This window comes from Neofelis nebulosa, chromosome 2 (assembly GCF_028018385.1).
Source record: "Neofelis nebulosa isolate mNeoNeb1 chromosome 2, mNeoNeb1.pri, whole genome shotgun sequence".
Lineage (NCBI taxonomy): Eukaryota > Metazoa > Chordata > Mammalia > Carnivora > Felidae > Neofelis > Neofelis nebulosa.
The window spans coordinates 142,107,344-142,129,104 of NC_080783.1; the positions used below are offsets into that span (position 1 = coordinate 142,107,344).

General features: G+C 37.0%; 1 protein-coding gene across 5 annotated transcripts in view; it reads left to right on the forward strand.

The window, feature by feature from the left end:
• Positions 1–17,101, forward strand: part of ARHGAP29 (Rho GTPase activating protein 29) — a 63,908-nt gene extending 46,807 nt beyond the window's left edge. For all 5 annotated transcript variants that reach the window (XM_058716504.1, XM_058716501.1, XM_058716503.1 and 2 more), the window contains 11 exons: positions 1,625–1,782; positions 2,298–2,437; positions 2,928–3,032; positions 5,238–5,336; positions 6,584–6,723; positions 7,002–7,190; positions 7,456–7,593; positions 11,411–11,643; positions 12,863–13,193; positions 13,319–13,427; positions 15,448–17,101. In XM_058716504.1, the coding sequence (XP_058572487.1) occupies positions 1,625–1,782; positions 2,298–2,437; positions 2,928–3,032; positions 5,238–5,336; positions 6,584–6,723; positions 7,002–7,190; positions 7,456–7,593; positions 11,411–11,643; positions 12,863–13,193; positions 13,319–13,427; positions 15,448–16,337 (2,532 nt within the window). In that variant the 3' untranslated portion in view covers positions 16,338–17,101. The remainder of the gene's footprint in view (positions 1–1,624; positions 1,783–2,297; positions 2,438–2,927; positions 3,033–5,237; positions 5,337–6,583; positions 6,724–7,001; positions 7,191–7,455; positions 7,594–11,410; positions 11,644–12,862; positions 13,194–13,318; positions 13,428–15,447) is intronic.
• The last annotated feature ends 4,660 nt before the right edge of the window (positions 17,102–21,761 follow it).

Here is a 21,761-nt window from a genome sequence, read left to right on the forward strand (position 1 = left end):
TGCTATTTGGTGATCCAACAATTATGATTTCCTTTAATTTGATGTACATAAGAGTTTACTTAATTTTGTATATAGCATGTATGTATTTATTAATGCCCTCTATGTATATAAAAGAAATTTAAGTCAGTTATATGCTCTCAAAGAGTGTAGCATATATTTAGGAAGAGAGAATTAACCCATCTGAAAAATTGGAGAGCAATACCTATCAGTGTATGAAGTAGAGTTTGAGGTTAGTCTCTCAAATTTGGACAAATCCCCAAACTTACAAAAATCTCTACAGCATGTAATGTATAGAGACAGTTATAATAAAGGTGTTCTGTGTATATATTTGTGAAAAAAAATTCTTATTGACTAGAGTTCTTTGGAACCAATTTAGTTGATCAATTTTAGTTGTTCTGACTAGCATTTATTCACATGCAGATCCAAACAGATACCAAATCCAACATTCAGTTCTTGAATATAGATATTATTTTCTAGGAAGAACCATGACTTTCTCATATTTCTTTATGGTCTCTTCTCCTCCATCAAAAGCAGAACTTGGGAACTTGGGTGACTTATTTTTCAACACCATCTCTCAAATTGTTTTTTAAAAAATTTTACTTTCACCCTAGGACATATCGCATTTTTTAGAGATTGCAAGAAAAGACAAATTATTTGAGATACAAAGATGCTAGACAGGTTCTCTCACTATCTTAGAGAAGATACAGAAATGACATTATATCCCAGAAAAATTTTAAGTTATATCATGGACATCAAGGATTACTTCTGAATATCTAAAATTGTCTTGAATTATGAAGTGTTGAAGGTTATGGGATAAAGATCATAATTACATGACTGAGAGGAAGGAGAAATGACCAGGTCAGTCATTAAAGACCTAAGCAAATCAATGGGCTTTGAAGAGGGAAAAGAATTAGAACAAGAGTTGTTTTGCTTTGTTTTTTGTTTTGTTTTAAAATACATTTAAGAAAAATTTATCTTTAAAAAGATACAAGGTAGAAAATTACACTGAACTAAATTTATTTTAGATTTATTACTAATTTATATGAGAGAAACTTTTTCCCTTATTTGAAATTAAGGTAAATTCTAGTTGAATAGCTGTCATAAACATTTGCTCTAATCCATGTACCCTGGAATAACTAAAAATTTGATGTAGGTGATGAAAGCTGGGCATGGAGTTGGAAGTCGTATATGTTTGAGTGAGCAATACCAGAAAATGTGCAGAATTACAGTATGACTTTGGCTAATGACACTTTCTATTACTGTTCATTTGGTCATTTCCCCTTTACAAAGCACTTAGGACACTGTGCTACCATAGAGGATCCAGAAGAAAAGGACTTAAGTTCCTGACTCAGGGAGCAGACTGGGGGACAAAAAAGATTTGAACTTTTCAGTTTAAAGACAGTTTTGCGGCAATGATTACTTCTAGATGTTGGATTAAATCTGTTTGTTTGTTTTTTCTAGACCTTGCCCAAAGTCAGGAAACATAATATGCTCACGATGATGTTCAGTGTTGTATGCTTCCCAGTGTGGCCTTTTTCTTGGTGCTGGCACTTGAAATAAATGTATATTTACAAGGCATTCTGGATAACATAAGTTATTTTGCCTTTTGTCTCTGTGACCATAGGTAACAGTTAACCTCTTCCAGATGCAACACCTACAGGCAGCCTCCCTTGCAAGCAATTTACAGTCTCTCTGTGATAGCGCCAAACTCTATGACCCAGGCCAGGAGTACAGTGAGTTTGTCAAGGCCACAAATTCAACTGAAGAAGAAAAAGTTGATGGGTGAGAATTAATGTATAGATGAAATTATTTCAAAAGATAAAATAAGTTTCTATCTGGTATAAGATGGTGTCTTTTCTAACGGCAGAATTTCTGAATTTTTTTTAATATCCTGATGTAACTCATGTAAGACTAAAGCTTTTCAGTTTGACACAAGGCTCAGTTCTTTGAGATTTAGACATCCTCTGAGAGTGGCAAACCATGTCAATTTTAAATGCCCACAGATTTAACAACCTCCATTTTCTGCAGTGGTTATACTAGAAACGTTTAACCATGACACGAATTATTAACCATACTTTTGCTCCTCTTTTCCATGTTTCAGCTGTAACAAGTTCAAGTGATTAATAAATTTTTTTCACATCTCCTTTAAGAAGCTGAACCCTTATAATGTTTATTCTTGATATTCACTTAGTTTAATTACTCTTCATTAAATTAACAGATTTTTCTAAAAATAGAATAAAATAGGCTGTTAATTAGTCATTCTCCTAAACGATGAATTTTATTTGGGTTTTTCTTAGGAATGTAAATAAGCAGTTAACAAATAGTCCTCACACTTCTGAATATGGACCCAGCGACTCGTTAGAAGATGTAGTGCGCCTTGCTGACCCCTCTAGTAAGATTGAAGAGGACAGATGCTCCAATAGTGCTGATGTAACAGGTAGCGTTTAACATTAAAGGGAGCTCTAATTTATGAAAGATCAAATTATTTAAATGTGATTATTAAATGAGTTGCAGCTCTGAAATTTAAAAATCAGGCCTTGAATTATAACTCTGTGAGACATTAGTCAAAGTTGTAAGCACTGTGGCTCTTTTTTTTTTTTTTTTTAATCTTTATTTTTGAGAGAGAGAGTGTGTGAGTGAGGGAGAAACAGAGAGAGAGGGAGACAGAGGATCCAAAGCGGGTTCTGCACTGACAGCAGAGAGCCATATCCAGGGCTTGAACTCATGAACTGTGAGATCATCACCTCAGAGGAAGTTGGATGCTTAACCCACTGAGCCACCCAGGCACCCCCCACTGCGACTATCTTAAAGTCAATGGTTGATCACTGCTAAAGGAATTTGACTTGTCTCATTTCTGTAATGTCAGTATTTTGCCTGATGAAATCCTTCTGTAGCCAAGTTTGACTTTAAATATTCTTTTCTTGAAGGTCCTTCTTTTATAAGGTCATGGACATTTGGGATGTTTAGTGACTCTGAGAGCACTGGTGGAAGCAGTGAATCTAGATCTCTGGATTCTGAATCTATAAGTCCAGGTATGTAAGTATTTAAGTCTAGCAGAGAAAATTCAATGAAATACTCCTTTTGGGGGGATACATTTTAACTACACTATTTTTATAAGGAACTGTGTCCTAGAGGAGTGTGTATATATACACGCACAGTTTAAAGAAAAATAAACAGATCCTCATGTGTTCACCACCCAGCCTATAAGAAATAAAATATTATCAGTATATGAGAAGGGCCCTGTGGACACCTCCTTGAAAACCTTGCCCTGTTGCCCACCAGAATAAGCCATCATCCTGAATTTTGTTAATAATTCTGTAGCTATTTTAAATGTGTTAGTGCCTGTATCTACTTGAGCTTTTCCCTCTTTGGAATGTTATACAGATGGAATTATATACTATTTTTTGTGTGTGACTTCTTTCATCTTTTTTTTTAAGATTCATGTTGATGTGAATAGCTATATTTATTTCATACCATATCTTCTATAGTATACTATTCTGTGAACATAACTGTATTTTTTAGATTGCTTTGTAGTTAATTGCTAAGATGAACAATATAGTTAACACCACTTTTTGTGCCTATAGTTACTCAATTTTTGTAAGTGCACCTTAAAAGGTACTTTGATAAAGAGAATTCCATGCTCCTTAGAGAGGCAGGATAGATATTCTGAACTCTGCTTTAGTGGCTTTAACGAAGATAAGCCATAGGTAATACAGCTAGCAGGAAAAGAAGGTGGTGTTTGAACCCATGAGATTTTTACTTCAAACCCATGAGATTCTTACTTTGGCATTCTTTCTCCTCCACTCTTTTACCAAAGACTGCTCTAGTCCTATTCTTCCTGGCCCTTCTCCTAGGATCCTTGGCACTGTGGGAGATATAAGATTTAGCCTACCTCAAAAGTCCAAGATATTTTTTACAGTGTTCTACATATTACAGAAATTTTATTCATATAAATACATCTCTTGAGTTTAAATTTAGAAATAACTTCTATGCAGCATTGGGGTTTGTAGGCTTACTTTGTGTCTTCCTTTAAAACTAGCTCCATTCAGGTGGCACCCCAGAGATAAGAGCCTAAATACTTAACTAGATATTTCTAATTAGCTTTGTAAACACAAGATGGTTGTAGCTATCCCCAGAAATTAGGACCCAAACTAGGGCACACCCTAAATTATTTGGAATCCTATAAGACTTCATGTGATAAAGACAAAAATTTGTAAACTAGTCACAAGATAAATGGTAAAGACCTAGGGATGCCTGACCTGGGAATGAGGAAACCTGGGGACATGACAGCTGTCCTCACATATTGGAGTGTGAAGAGATTACAGGGACAGGGCTTGTCTGCTCCTTTAGGGAGAAGTGTGACCAGAGGCTGGGTTTCATAAGCGGGCAGACTGCTGCTCAAAAATGTAAGGAAACCATTTTACAGTTGGAATCGTTCTGAATGGAACATGTGACCCCATGATTTCTCAGTCGGTAAGAACACATTCAAAACAAAAACTAGATGACCACGTATCTCTTAAACATATTTTGAAAGGAATCTTTTGGAGGGAAAGATGTTGGTTTAAATCATCTCTCAGCCCTAAGATCGTTAAGGCCTTGAGGTGAGTGAAATCTTCCACTTAGATATCGCCCTCTTTGTAATATCAGCAGGGAGCAGATAAACCTCGTTACCTAGTCCAGCTGCTCTGATACCTGCACAGTGTCCTTTGCTGACGTGGCTTGTGTCCTGTGTTCTCACCTCCCTGCCAGGGATCTCTATTCCTGCTTCCCATTCTCCCATCTTCCTGGGCAACATTAATGTGATCTTACTGTTGTGTTGCTGTAATCATAGATGTTTGTATATTTTAGACAGCTTTAGGTTACACTGTATACATTTCTTTGTAACTCAATTCAACGAGTATTTAATGACAATTTACCATTGTGCCAGTATTCCTTGCCCTTGTAAAGCATACAGTCTCTAACACTATCAGAAGTTGGCAGTAAGGTCTTACTGGAATGTATGATTCCTCAATTTTAAATTTGTTTGGAAAAGTCAGGTTTGGTTGAATTTTCTGTTGTTCCTAGTAATAAATATCATAATTCCCTGTATCCAAAGTCTGCGAATGGAAGCAGCTTTTTCTATTTCTGTTTGTTCTCTTGAGCAGAATAGTATGATTGTGTTATTCCAAAAATATTGTCATTACCCATTTCTTAAATTCTACATTGGTCAGGTGATTGTATTCACAATTTTCTTTTAGGAGACTTTCATCGAAAACTTCCACGAACTCCATCCAGTGGAACCATGTCTTCTGCCGATGATTTAGATGAGAGAGAGCCACCTTCCCCTTCAGAAGCTGGTATTGCTTTAATGTGAATCAAGTACCCACTAAACCCTTTGAGTCAGCAGCACTGCATGATATTAGGAAAATAGTATAAAGAATTACTTTGCTGTGTGTTAAGAGACATTATAATGACTTAAATATATCCTCCCAAATTATGTAAAGTATGGGTTAATAATGTACTAGTGAAATGTTACAAATAAAAATAAAAGAATAAGCAACAAAACTACTAACTCTAAAATGTATTTGATGCCAAAATAGGCTAGTTATTTTGATCTTTTGTAAAACAAATACAGTGACTGAACTGTTAAAAGGTTGCAATGCATGAGAAACTCAGAAAAAGTCTCTTTAAAAGAAATAGTGGAAGAAGCTAGGCAGAAAAAGTAAATACATTCTTGAGGACAAGGAAAGTTATAGAGGTTGACAGATACAAAAGATATCAGTTACCTTAATGACTTGAATTAGACTCATATAAATAAGTTTTGCACATTTGAAAACTTGATATACCTTTTTGGGCATCATTAAAATAATATGGAACATCTGACCTCTGGTAGGGTATTGATACAGAACTAGCTAGTATTATCTGTAATTTTATAATGAATTAAGAATAAGTAGCTTGGGGTGCCTGGGTGGCTCATTCGGTTAAGTGTCCGACTTCAGCTCAGGTCATGATCTCGCAGTCCGTGAGTTCGAGCCCTGCGTTGGGTTCTGTGCTGACAGCTCAGAGCCTGGAGCCTGCTTTGGATTCTGTGTCTCCCTCTCTCTCTGCCCCTCCACTGCTCGTGCTCTGTCTCTCTCTGTCTCAAAAATAAATAAAAACATTAAAAAAAAAAATAAGAGTAGCTTTATCTTCAATGCAAATAATACTGACAAACTGGTCTCATACAGCTAGTTTTCTTTCTTTCAAACTTTTATAGGGGCATTTTCTAAGAATGTAATGCCACCTCCATAACACCCTTCCAGGTGCTATAAAGAGTATATTAATAACAGTGTAGATTTACTGATTCTGAAAACATTATGCCATGCTATATTAGAAGTATCTTACTGGTTTGGTCATGATTTTTACCCATTGCTCAAATATTTAATAAATGTTTACCTTTAAGAGATCTATCAATTGAATGTTTATTTTGATGTTACAGACTCAAATTAACAGCTTTCTTAATGTATGAATTATTACAAGGTCTAAAGATTTTTTAAAACTTAGTATCGTGTTATAATTTTTATGCCATTTTATAATTCTTATACTAATTTATCTCTGTTTCAAGGACCCAACTCCCTTGGAACATTTAAGAAAACATTGATGTCAAAGGCAGCTCTCACTCACAAGTTTCGAAAATTAAGGTCCCCCACAAAATGTAGGGATTGTGAAGGCATTGTAGTATTCCAAGGTGTTGAATGTGAAGAGGTAAGACATTTCTGGAATTACATTAGCTCCTTTATGCTCTTTTCTGTATACTTTTTTGTTGCTAATTTTATTGATTGAGATCTCTTGCGGGTATATTTTTAAGAAATTAAACTATAGTGTACTTTCTGTAATTTTATATTTCATTCAGATATTGAGTGTATTTCAAACACCAGTACCTTTTAAACTCGTTTTTGTGATGTTACCACTCTACCTAGTTTGCTCTGTTGTTCACAGCTTTAAAGTGAGTGAACCATGTTTTAACTGTTATTTTCTTGTAGTGTCTCCTTGTTTGTCACCGAAAGTGTTTGGAAAATTTAGTCATCATTTGTGGTCATCAGAAACTTCCAGGGAAAATACACTTATTTGGAGCAGAATTCACACAAGTTGCAAAAAAGGAATCAGATGGCATCCCATTTATACTCAAAATATGTGCTTCAGAGATTGAACATAGAGCCTTGTGTCTACAGGTACATTGTAACTCTTAAAATTAAGTTTAAAAACACAAATGCCTATGTGATTTGTTCTAATGGTGAGACTTTAAAGGAAAACAGTGCTCTCAATTTTTAATAAGGAACTGAATTTATTCAGATTTATTTGGAAAATACCTCACTTGGCCCTAGTTTTTTTCCTTATTAAGAAAAATTGAAATAGACACATCAGATATATTTATATGTCTTCATTTAACCATTGATACTAAAGGAGAATTATGCCCAATTTTTCCATTTTCTTAAGGGAATTTATCGTGTATGTGGAAACAAAATAAAAACTGAAAAACTGTGTCAAGCCTTGGAAAATGGAATGCACTTGGTAGACATTTCAGAATTTAGTTCACATGACATCTGTGACGTCTTGAAATTATACCTTCGACAGGTAACGTTTTCATCCTTGAAAAGTACCATTAAACAGAAAGAAAAAATACGACTTGTGTTTTGCTGATAACATTTACTACACATATATTTTCATTGACATAGACTATATCGACGTGTCTCTAATTATTGTACAGATCAAAGAGTATAAAAAATACATATATAGTTTAAAGACCAATAATAATCAAAACATTCATTTCCCATCACCTCACTTAAGGAAATAGAACATCACCCTGTAGAAGGCTCCTGTGTGCCCTTCTCCAGTTGTGGTGCTCAACTCGGCCCCTGGGCTCTTTTCTAACCTTGTTAATACCTCCTTCTCTTTTCTTAATAGTTTTAATACCTGTTGTATATTCCTACACAGTGTGTTGTTAATGTGTCATTGAGGACTGAGAGGTAATGAGTTTAGGTAACTGAGAGGAAAGCATAAATCTAGCTGTGTAAGCAAAGGCCATAGTCCAACTTTACCTTCATTGATATTCTCACATAGCTAATGTGGGAGGCCAGTGGGCAAGATCATGAATGCATCCTGGGAACGTGAAGTTCAGTGTATCTGGGGCATCTGCAGGGCTTTCAAATAAGCTGAGTACTGGAGATTTAGCAGGAATATGGTCAGGGGTGGGCTGCTCTGTATTTTTTCTTTTTATGCTCACTGTTGAATCTGGGGCTTTTAGGAGTAGATCCAAAGAAAACACTCCTGTGGGGTAAAGTAATAATCGGCCTTCGTGGCTTCAGGCAGCAGTTCATGGAGCAGTTGTAGAAACAATGAGCACATTGTTATGATGAGCCAAATACAAAAAAGATACGGGTCAAGTGTGGCTGCATTCTGTCCTTGGGTGAAAATGAAGAGAGTCACAGAGAGCAGAGCAGTGATGGTCTTGGCCATGTCCATCTCTGGAGTTCTGTTCTGCATCTAGATCCTTTTTAATTATTGTGAATATCTGTCATCCTAGGATCTCCCTTCACCTTCTCCCCTCTGAGGGGGACGCCTGTCTTCTGTGTCTTGTCTTCCTATTCATGGTTTATGTTCCTGTTTTGGTCATGCCATCCTTGAGCAAGGTGGAATAAGAGTAGATTCTTGAAATCTTATTTATCTGTAAATGTCTTTATTCTGCTTTCTTAAATGGGATGGAAGAGTATGGATAGTATGGAAGGTTATAGTATCTTACTCTAGAAATTCTTTTCCTTCACAATTTTGAAGACTTTTTTTTTTTTGAGACATTTTTTATTCTCCTTGAAGCCTGAAATCTTTCTCATTTCTGATTTTTTGTATGAGGGCTGTTGTTTTCTCTTTGAAAGATTGTCAAATCTTCTTTTCTCCCCATTGTTTTAAAATTTCACAACCTTGATGCCTTGATGTATGTGTCTTCTCCTCTGTCCTTCCAGGCACCCCACAAGCTGTGTCCTCCTCAGCCTTTTGTTCTTGGGACTAATTTTGTTGCTCATTTCCTCCTCTCTGTTTTCTCTGTATTTTCTTTCTGGAACTTAAATGTGTATACCTGACACCTTACACTGGTTCTCTAGTTCCCTCATCTTCTCTCTGTTTTGTTTTTGTTTTAACACTTTTTAAAAAGATTTCCTCAGTTTTATTTTCCACATCTACTTTGATCTATTTCATTTCTGAGATCATGGTTTAATTTCCAAGAACTTGGCTGTCTGTTCCTTTTACAGCATCCTTTTTTAATGAATATAATATTTTATTTATCTGAGATGTTCACAGCTTTTTTCTAAAAAGGATTCTTTGCTTAGCCTTCAGCACTATTCAATAGGAATATAATATGAGCCCTATATATAATAGTAAAATTTCTAGGAGCCACATAAAAAGGTGAAGTTAATTTTAATACTTAACATACTGAAATATCATCTGAACATCTAATCAGTATTTTTAAATTATTAGAAGGAAAGGTTACTGAGTCTTTGAAATCTGGTGTGTATTTTTCATATAGAGTACATGTCGTTTAACCACATTTCCAGTGCTCAGTAGCCCCGTGTGGCTAGTGATTACAATATTGCCAGTTCTAGACCTTCATTTGGTTTTTTTGAAACTTATTTTGATTTCTGTCTTCTGTGGTTGTCTACTTGAAATGAAAGAATTGGAAATTGGAGTCTCTTTGGAAGTTTTTGAATACGTGAAGGCTTTAAAGATTCTGAGCTTTAGTGTCATCTAGAAGAGCTATTTGGGAAACACCTGATGTCTGTATCTCTAGGTCTGTGCTCTCAGGCTGGCTTCATACCCCACAGAAGGGTCTTTCCCTGCCTATAGGTGTGGTGCCAGAACTCTGTGAGCCAATTTGGGTAAGAAGACCCCAGGGTCTCTGCCTCAGCATGCATACAATCACTAAATCCCTATTTTTAGAAGTTGACCACCTGTTGTTTGTGCTTGACATTGCCCATCCAGAAGCCCTCTCTTCTACACTACCCACAGAAAAAAAATTCTCACACTTCTGGGGAAGAGGTTGGTCAGAAGCATGTTGCTGAGACAAGGATCTGGATATCTAATACTTCTTAAATAGTTCACCGTTCTCCAGGATCAGAGTACCTAGTGCTGACAGTTCCTGAGTCTCCTATAAATTGTGTTGTTTCTCATTTCACCTTTCTCAGGACTGCTGTCATTACTTATTTATCTGCTCTTCAGTGGTGAAATGTTGCTTTTATCTACATTCCTTTTCTGCTAGTCTTGTGGGCTTAACTGTGTTTTAGTGGGGTTGCAGAGGGAAAGAAACTAGGTACAAATGTTGGATCCGTCATGTTAGCCCACAGAACTATTTATATTTCTTTTTACAGGATGTTCACATTTGCAGAATTCAGCTGAGAAATGGAGACAGAGTACCTCTGAATGACTTTTAATCTCACAATGAATCATCCTTTATCTCTCCTAGCCAGTCAGGGAGAGGAAATAAACAGAGTCCAGTACTATTCCGTCTCAGGAATACTGTGGGACCAACACTTTAGTGTGGGGAAACTATTCAATTCTTACAGTATTAGAAAGCAGTCTTCATTTTACTTATATATGGGAAATTTGAAACTTCAAGAGGCTAAGTGACCTCCTTTAGATCCCAGAGTAGTAGGGGTAAAAATTAATGTCAAGGCTTCTCCTCCAGCAGGGGAGATCGGAGAGGTGGGTGCCAACCTCACCACAGATAGTGTAGGACACGAGCTAGCCAGAGATATGCTGTTTCCATTGCTGAGCAGTGTAAACGTTGGAATCAGTTATGCCGGTAGGGAGATCATGCCCCTTGATCGTTTGAGAGAGGAACTTTTCTTCAACCCACTTAGGGCAATTCAAGTTGTGCTTAAAAATTAGATAAAACGTTGACAGTGTCTTTCTTGTAAGCCATATTGTCTTATGCTGGTCTTCAGTCTGGCCAAAGTAAAACACAAGGACCCTGTATTATTTTGTTCTCTGTCTACCCCATACCAATAAAATTCATAATATAAACTTTTTCTAATTAATGTTATTAATATGACTTTTAATATGGTTTTAATAAAACAGCTCTAGATCTTGCTAACTTTGGGGCAGTCATGAATGTAATTGGTATAGGGTACAGCAGAGTTTTAAATTCCCATCATGCAGCTTTAGGTTTTAAAAAAGTTTTACTGATTATCAATTAACTCATATTTAATATAGATATAATTTTTGTCGATGTCAGATTCACCTTATAGATCGCATTGGTAACAAACGTGTACATTTATAATGAGGATTAACCTTAAATCTTGTGAATCGTAATAGACATGCTAAATCACTCAGTAGCTAGTCAGTAAATTATTAACGGGGGAAAAATGGACAGATTGATATTCCTAATGTAATCTTATTTCTTTAGCTCCCAGAACCATTCATTTTATTCAGATTGTACAAAGAATTTATAGACCTTGCAAAAGAGATCCAACATGTAAATGAAGAACAGGAGTCAAAAAAGGATAACCCCGAGGACAGAAAATGGCCGAGTATATGTATAGAAATAAACCGAATTCTTATAAAAAGCAAGGACCTCCTAAGACAACTGCCAGTGTCAAATTTTAACAGTCTTCATTACCTTATAGTTCATCTTAAGCGGTAAGAATTTTGTATAAGGCAAGCATTCATTAGTGGGTGGAAATCAGTGTTTTTGTTTTGCTTTTTTTGGTTTTTTAAAAATTGTAGCAAAATACACATACATTGACCATCTTAATCACTTTTAAGTGTATGGTTCAGTAGTATTAAGTGCATTCATATTGTTGTGATGTTTTTGAAAGGAACATTTTCTTTCTAATATGTGTTAGGGAAAGGGAGACATCGAATATATGTTCTTACAGCTAATATCCTTCCTTCAGTTGCCTCCTATGTGCCAGGCTCTCGCTGGGAAAATAAGGATGAGAATGTAAGGTTTCTGTCACCTGTTGTGCTTGTCAGCCTCGGGGCAGACCTGCAGACAAGTGCAGTTGCAGCACGGTTCTTGTTCTAAGGGAGCCATGCACAGCATGCAAAGGAACATGGGGGATTGGAAGGTCGTGAATCAGAGAAGGTAGCCCTTAGCCAGATGTGAAGAACTGGGTGGTGGTTTGGTGACCAAGAATCTGAAAAGGCATTCCGGGTAGGAGGTAACAGACACAGAGACACGAGATAAGTTTGCATTTGGGAAGTATAGGTAATTCAGTTAGGCTAGCACAAAGCAAGCAGTAGCTTGAAGTGAGTTAGGTAGAGGCCTGATAAAGTCATACATACCTGCCAGATGAGTTGACTGTCTTCTTTCTGTACCTACTGAAGAATTTTGATCCAGGAATTTAACATGTTTGGATTTGCTCGTTAGGTCTTTCTGGCAGCCATATGGAGAATGAGTTGGAGGGGGTCCTCTACTACAGTTCAGAACTTCTTGGGTAGTCTAGAAGTGAAAGGTGTAGAGAGCTTGAAACAAGGCAGTAGAGCAGAGAGATCTTTAGGAGGCAGAATCAGAAGACTAGCTGTGGCAGTAAGAGAGAAATCGACAATGTTTAACTTTCCAGCATAAACACCTGGAGGATGTGCTATATACTAAGATGGGAGCATCTCTTAGGGTTTTTTTGCTTCTGCTTTTCTGCTGGTAAAACTTTAGTAGTTCTTTCTACTTAATTAAATTTGATCCAGTACTGTGAAACCTACCACACTTCTGTGTGGTCAATATCTAATCAAATAAATATATCCTTTTTCTAGACTTGTACCACCCATTTTTCCTCCACCCTTCCCAACCCATAGTAAACTACCATCAAGGAAATCTAATAGGCGAATCTTATACAGCTTTCTGTGTTCTATTTCACAGAGTCGTGGATCATGCAGAAGAAAACAAAATGAACTCCAAAAATTTGGGGGTGATATTTGGCCCAAGTCTCATTAGGCCAAGGCCCACAACAGCACCTGTCACCATCTCCTCTCTTGCTGAATACTCAAATCAAGCACGGTTGGTAGAGTTCCTCATTACTTACTCACAGAAGATCTTCGATGGGTCCCTGCAGCCACAAGATGTAGTTGTGTGTAGTATAGGTGGTGTTGCATCTCATGTTGATCAAGGCTGTCTTCCAAAGCCTCTATTGTCACCAGAAGAAAGAGACCCAGAACATTCTACGAAGTCACTGTTTTTCTCTTCAAAGGAAGTGAGTTTTGACCTTTATGGAATTGTGTTGGAAATTTGCAATGTTTGTATTAGTAAGTTAAAAATCTTTGAATTGTTTTAAGGTGTGTTTTACTTCTTACATTTAAAATTCTTCTCCGTCAACAGGATATGCATACTGTGGGTAGTGAAACCAAAAGTTTTGAGCCAGCTACATCAGTTGAGGAATCAGAACGAAAGCAAAACGCATTAGAAAAATGTGATGCATGTCTCACCGGTGAGTGACCATGTAAAATACATGTTTGCTGACTTAAAACTGTGCCAGTTAACTATGTCTAAAAGCCAAAATGAGTGAAGTCAAAAGAAATCAGAGAAAGAAATTTCATTAGTAAATGGATCTTTACTGGCCATTAAAAAGTTGCTCTGTACTATACCTTACATTTGAATGAATGTCATTCTTTACAATAAGACATCTTGGAATTCATAGTCGTTTTTGTTCCCTTTCCAAAAAGTTCTTTTTCATTTTTGCCTTCAAGTAAAGTCAAGGCAGAAATGTGTTGAACAGTATGAATTATCATACAATCTGTTAGTATATAGAGTATTGTATTGACCTAACTGCTCATACCAAGTCAACTAGAATCCTAAAATTAAAAATAGACTCCTAAAACTCCTAAAACTTTTTTCAAGTGCTTTTACCTGTCACCTTTCATGTATTAAGCATAAATATGTGTATATCTTTTTTTATTTACTTGACTACAGTCAATTTATTCACTGTATGATAAGTTTAGTTGCAGGGGTTAGCTGTCAAGCTGGTGAAAGGCTTCCATTTGTTACTATAATTTGATATATCACCAGAGCTAACTTCCAGTTTTTAAAAATGTAGTGATATACATTAAATTTGATGTGTAATCCTGTATCAGTGATCATAGTCTGACAGGATCTAAAAGGTAAGGAAGCTAACATTCATTAAGTATTTGCCTGCTCTGTGCTAAGCACCGTGAATATTGTTCGATTCCGTATATCTGAGTTGATCTTCATAACAATTCTGTGCTGTAAGGTAGGTAGTACCAGCCCCATTTGACTCATAGCCTAATAGTCTGAGGGTGGTTAAATAAAGTCAAAGGTCATGCCCCCAACAAATTGTTGAGTCAGTCTTTGAACTTATATCTGTGCTTATTTCACTCTTGTGATCTAGGGCTCCCAATTAGGAACAGCAGTTTTCATAAATGTCCTTTTTTTGAAAGCATATTACATATCAGAAAATTGTGAACACTTTTCATGATTACATTATTTAGGCCACACATCATCATAGATACAATTTTATGATTTCTTTTTCTTGGTAGATGAAGACAGGGACAGTGACATTGCCTTGCCCAGTGCAAAAGCGGTAGAGCTGAGCTAAACCCAGCACGTGGGCCTCAGAGTATGCACTCTTACCCATTACACGATAAGTTTGTCCCTCAGAACTTAAGGAACATATTTTAGTTGGTGCCCATAGCCCGACCACAACCGCTCAGTTCCCTTAGAGTGGTCCTTAAATGTGGGGAAGGACCTGGGAAAGAAACACGAGACAGCATTGCCCTGGAAGCCCAGGGGAGACAGGTCAGTGGTGTCAGGTAAGGAGGAAGGTCAGCTGAGATGAAGACTGACCAGTGATTCTGATGGCCTCCTGTCTGCAAAGCTCTGCCTAAGAGATGTGGGGGGAGGGCCCAGCAACGGGAAAGGACTGCCTGCTGTGCTCAGGGCAGCTGAAGTTCAAAGCCAGAATGGTGCCGAGGCACAGACTTGTTTGATGTTTTCCAGCAGTAAAGAGGAGCCATGAGCAGAGGGCTGGAATTTTCCAGGAATGGGAATTTTTCGGGGGAGACACTGCAAAACAGGACAAGGTTTGAAGGAGCTGAGCATTCTAGTTTGAGAAAACGTGGACCACGGGTCCAGACTGTAGGAGAGAGAAGAAAGTAAGCCTGGGAGTAAGCAGTAAATGGGGAGAATGGTGTTGTCTTTACCAAAAACAGAACAATTCAACCTTAATGGGACAAGACGAATGTTATAGTGCATTTATTAGTTGATCAGATAAGAAGGGGCATCTAAGGCATCTAATAGGATATGTTCTCACTGTGGGTTGAATGTAACTGAAAACAGCAGATTGAGCTCTGCATAGATAATTGAGAATAACTTGGAAAAATACATAAGACTTTTGCTGTTTTGATTGGCTCTTCATCTATAAATCATTCAGACTCTCTTGTTAACCACATGCCATGAAATTTGATTTTTAAATAAATCTTTTCCTTTTTTAGACAACAAAGTGGGTTTGCTTATAGACCTAGAGCTTGAATCAGCATCACAGAAGATGGAAGATGTTTGTAAAACCTCCAAGCCACTTAATCTGAAATCAGATAGGGAAGCAAACAGTGTTGAAAGGCATGCTCCAAGGACCAAGATGAGACCTGTAAGTTTGCCTGTAGATAGACTACTTCTTCTGGCAAGCCCTCCTAATGAGAGAAATGGCAGAAATATGGGGACCGTAAATTCCGACAAGTTTTGCAAGAATCCTACCTTTGAAGGAGTTAGTAAGAAAGATACTCCTTCTGTTGGTTGTTCCAAATTGGATGGCTCTGAGCAGTCAACTCTACAAAGCCCTTGGGAGCAACAATGGGAACAAAATGGACTAACTGTAAAGACTGCAGTGACTGTGCCCAGTGCACTCCAGGACAGAGGACTGACAACGAGCCCCAGGATCACTGGGGGCCACCCAGTCAGTGCCGCCCAGCCCAGTAAGCCATACTCAGAACCAGTGAGGCCAGCGAGACAGGTGTCTGGGAGACGGTCCTCTGATTCCTGTCCTCCTGCTCCTGTCCGAGCGCCCAGAACACTGCAGCCGCAGCATTGGACAACGTTTTATAAACCACGTGCTCCCATGGGTGGTGTGAAAGGGGATGAGGAGAAACCTGCAGCACCCTCCCCAGCACCGCCTCCCAGCACAACTCCCACCCCCCAGGGGCACGCACTAAGAACAGTGCCAGACTCTGAAAACGCCCCAGCTGCCCCCACACAGCCCACCAGGAAGCCTAAAGAGAGCCCTGAGGAACGGGACTTGCCTGATGTGCCGCCAGCGTGTCAGAGACCAAGGCTAAAACGAATGCAACAGTTCGAAGACCTTGAAGATGAAATCCCACAGTTTGTGTAGGGTTGTCAGAATTCAGCTTTTCTCTTTTTGTTGTTTTGTTTTGTGGTATTATGTTTTGTGAAAGAAACTTTTGACAGGGCCCCTTTTGTATAGTATTGCCAAATCATGGATTTTGCTATTTGTCGTCGTATTACATTATACTGTGTTGGTTATGTTTATTGAATGGTAGATTGTTTTGATAGGGCCCCATCTGTGCCTCACTGGAATTATATGTATTTTTAAAGTTGTGAATAAATAGGTGGACTCATGTTTTTTAAAGTTCAGTTGATTTTTCCCATAAAATGGTTCATTTAAATGCATCCCTAATATATGATATAGTTCTCAACTAACAGGTGCAATTGGGGAAAATCAGCTTTATTTTTTGAAGTGAAACTATGTTGCTTATTTATAAAAGAAATATTTCTGAATGCAAGTGCCTGAAAGATCTTTGTTTGGTAGGATTGTTTTGTTCACACAATTTTATAGTGTGTCTTCGACCATTTGTATGGTATATATGTAACCTTTTATTTTTCAGTTGGCAGTTCACTTTTTAATATTTACATAATGGCCAAAAGGCTTGCAAATCTCTATTTAATTGCATTTTGGTTAATTGCCAGATTTTCCATGTGGTAGTCAATTGAATTGTACAAAGAAAGTGCACTTAAGCTTGTTTCAAAATTACATAGTTCAGCTCTGCCTTATTTGGCTTTAGATGGTTTTAATACATTTAATATTTTTTTTTTTACCTCTTGGCTTTGTTCTGCATAAACTTTTGTTGTTCAACAGTTCTGAACCTTTTGGTATTTTATATAATGGTCCAAAAATGTTTTAAAATTCAATGCATTTCCTCTTCATATTGTCTGTTTTTTTGTTTTTTTTTTAAACCACCCTTTGGTATGAAATGTTTTCGCTTTTAAGTAATTCTATGTACTTTTTCTACCAGGACTTTTAACCATTGACGATGTATGTTTCATCCAAATCATGCAGAGATTTATTTAAGTTGATTCTAAGAGTATAGTTCGATAAGGATCATTGTTTGGAACTTGAGAGAAGGTGTAGATGATTGGACAGATGTATTTCATTTATCAAATTCTCAGTTTTTAGAACTAGTACAGTCCTGTTATTTTCTGGGTTTCATTATTTTGCCTAAAATAGGGTATAAAAGGGACTAAAAAAGTAAAATAGCCTCTTTTCCTATGTGTGAATTATATTTGTAGCAAATGCTTTTATATGACCGTGTTATAGTTGATAAAAAATATGTGTGTGTGTGTGTGTGTGTGTGTGTGTGTGTGTGTGTGTGTATACATGGCTTCTCATGTATAAATTAAGTTCTCATGGTTTCTCTGAAATTGTTGCCTCTTAGGGCATGAGACTTTAAGATTTATTAACTGTTGGCTTAATGGTCAACACTTGGGCTCATACATCCCTTACTATATAACATGGAATGCATTTATGGGACATTGCTGTTATAGCTCTCTATATGACATTAGAGACTAGGGAGAAATGAGTAACTCACTCCTTTGTTCTGGAGCCTTGTTGTTAGTCTTTACTGTACACAATATAAAAGAATCGTATTGCTTCAAAAACCTAAAAAGTAAATAAGAGCCAACATTTATTGAGCCCTCTCTTTGTGCCATGAACTCTACTAAATCCCTACATAAATGATTTCATTTCAGGTTCACTGCAACCTATAATATGTAAGTAAGTACTTTACTATTCCTGTCTTACAGATAAGGAAACTGAGGCTTAGTTATGATGTGCTCTAGGTTCCACTGGTATCACAGTTGGAGTCAAGTCTCAAACTGGTTATCAGACTCTTGGTGGTTAGTACTCTTACTGTGTTATTGCTAAGTATTATCAGGTAGTATTTAACAATATAAAATGCACCTTAAAAATTTTTTCATTGTGGTAAAATATGTGTAACATAAAATTAGCCATTTTAACCATTTTTAGGTATACAATAACATTAACTACATTCACATTATTCTGCAACCGTTACCACTATCCCATCTCCAGAACATTCTCATCATCCCATACTGAAACTTAGAAAGTATACATTTAAATTCCTTTAGTTTTCTTTTAATGTATTGAGACAACAGAGTCAAAACATATGTCATAGAATCAACTGGCGTCTCTGTTTCCCCTTACTGTTAAAGCTCACATGTGAGAGTTCCACTTGGGCCTTTCTGTCTTTAGGGCCCTCTGGCGTCTCATCCAGCTTAAACCGTCAGTCTATGGGTGCTTCTAGTTTCCTGAGACATTAAGCGAGTATCTCCCAGAAGATGTTGCTGTTTCTAGAGTACTCACTGTGCCCTACTCTACTCAGTAACATGGCAGCAATTCCTCATAGGAAATTGTTTTATGACACATAGAAAGAATGTGAGTCAAGGGAAAGAGCAATAGTGGGGAGTCCTTTTAGAGCTGCCACGCCACTAGAAAGTTTTGTGGAAAGCATCTCATTCAAGTTTGCAAGAAGTCATTTGTGAAGGGTTGATCCAGACTTTCTTAGATAGGCTTATTTTACATAGTGAGAAGTTAATTAGCATCTATGAATATTTAAAGTCACTTTTAGTGCACTTCAGGCAATGTATTTCTTTTGATGTAGAGATGAAGAAGAGATGATCCCTGTGAAGGACTTGTCCAGAGATCTCAGAAGCAAATGAAATCACACCTCCCTTCCTTGAGTGATTAAAATTAATTTAAACATGATACTAAAGCGACACTACTCCCAGCTAACATTGTGTTGCTTACAGCATTTGTACAGCTATAAAAGTCTCTTTCAATGGCAACCATTGTATATTTTATGATAAGTTATCAATATAATCTCTGGGTTTTTCTTTCCTAGAGGCAAGAAATTGTTTTGATGTGCTGATATGATTATATATGTAGATAATTCAGTAACATCTGGAGTTTAGCAAAGTTGCTACATTCACAATCAATATGCAGACGTCCGTTATATTCCTACATATCAGTAACAGGCAATACAATTTTTTGGAAAGATCTCTTAAAATAAGTTTGAAATACCTAAGAATAAATCTAACAAAATATATACAAGATCTTCATGGAGACAATCTAAACTCCATCAAGAAGCATTTAAAGAGATCTTGGAAAAAATGGAGTGCTCTGTGATGTGCATGGAATGGAAGCCTCAATATTGTAAAGGTGTTCATTTACCTACCATTTATCGATTCAAATGTCGGGTCATCCGATGTAATTTTGAAAGTAAGCTGCAGACATGATTCCCCATCCCGCCTAAATACTTTAATGATATTTCCTTGAAACAAGAACACTCCTACGGAACCATAGTATGACAATCAAAACCAGGAAATTAACATTGATGTAGGACATCCAATCCATAGACCACATTCAAATGCGCTGATTGTCCCAATGTTCTTTGCTCCAGCATCCCTAGGCAAGATCAAATGGTGCATTTCATTGTCCTGTCTTATTACCTCCTTTGACTGGGAACAGTTTTTCAGTCTTTTCTTTCATGACCTTGATTTTTTGAAGAGTATAAGCCAGGTACTTTGTAGCATGTCCCTACATGGGTTTATCCAGTTTTTCCTCAGGATATACATTTTTGTCAGAAATGATATTCTTCTCATTATATCCTACCAGGAGATACACAATGTCAAATTGTCCCATTGCTGGTCATGTTAACTTCAATCACTTGGTTTAGGATAGTATCTATCAGTTTTGTCTATTTTAAAATTAATAAAAAGAACTTTGTGAGGAGAGTTTTTGAGACTGTGAAGGTCCTGTTTCCCATCAAATTGTCACCAGTTTGAGTCTATTAACACCTGTTGCCTGAATCAATTATTATTCTTCTGGTTGCCAAATGGTGAATTCATCATTGCTTATGCTTTGATTGATGTGAGGAAAAGCAGTCCCTTCTCCATTTATTGTTTATTCATTTATATCAATGTGGACTTATGTATTCCTCCTTTATTCAGTAAATTCCTATATATGACTATCATTTATTTCGATACTGAACTTTTTCCAGATTTGGTCTATGGGGAGTCTATTCCACCTTGCTTCTGTGTCCTTTTGATTTAAAACAAAAATTTTTTTTAATGTTTATTTATTTTTGAGAGACAGAGGCTGAAGCATGAGCAGGGGAGGGGCAGAGAGATGGAGACAGAATCTAAAGCAGGCTCCAGGCTCTGAACTGTCAGCACAGAGCCCGACGCAGGGCTCAAACTCATGAACCGTGAGATCATGGCCCCAGCCAAAGTAGGACGCTAAACCGACTTGAGCCACCCAGGCTCCCCTGTCCTTTTGATATTTTTTTAGCTCTTCCTTATTTTTTGGCACATGAAGGTATCCCAAGCTTATCTTGTACTTTTTCCTGAGGAACATTGGTTCCTTTAAATGGAAAATAGTATATGGAAACCAAGACCTGAGAAGTGCTCATTGCTTCTGGAGAGTCATTGGTTTTAAGCCCTATTGGCAGACAGATCAAAGAAATACATGTGTGTACACAACAGACATATGCTATATGTGTATCTATATATACATATATATTGAAAAACCTTGAGTTCACATTAGTACCTTCAATTCTAATTCAATAGTTTAGAGTTTAGTATTTCCCTTTCCATATTTGTAACTCCTTTTTCTCATAGTGAGGAATCTGGCTCCCATAATCCTAAATGTATTATTTGCTTACTTTTTATGTTCCAGCCTCCTGACAACGCTAGCTGCTGCATTGGGCCACCTAGCTCCAAATATGTCAAATATGTCAGCCACCACTGCACTGCCCTGACCACACGACTCCCTAATAACACCAGTTGAAACCCTAGTCTCAACCACAAGGACCAGGCCAGCTGAGCCTTGACCCTAATGATGTCAATCCTAACCATTCGATCCTCAGCCCTGGTCATCTGGCTGAATCTTCCACCCCAATCAGAAGGAAGGGAAAGGACAAATTCATGATCTTTTGATAATAAGCAAGTATTAAGTATTTGTTTACTAAATTCACTAGGACAAGTCTGCAAATGAAAGGTTATACATATATATCAGCAATGTTTAAACATACATTAGTATGTTTGTGAAATTCATAGAATGTTTTAAATTATTTTAATATCCCTTTTGTTCCCACTCTAATACTTGCAAGTAAATTTTAAATATTAATACTTCCTGAATATCTAGGCCATATTACATATGCTGTTATTTAATGTCTTTACAACTAAAGTTTATTACCCTATATACATAAAATTAACATACTTTTCAGAAAATAGGGTGAAAAAGACTACTTTCCCCTGTTTCTGAGTTACAAATGTGAATAGACCAATGAGCTTTTCATTGTCTAGAGAGTGATAATTGGTAAATGAATATGGCCCTGAAATAAAATCAGGGCACAGACCAAGTATTAGGTAAGATCTTATTTATAATTTTAGGCACAAAGCCTGACACATGGTTGCTTTCCACTAAATTAATTATCTGTAT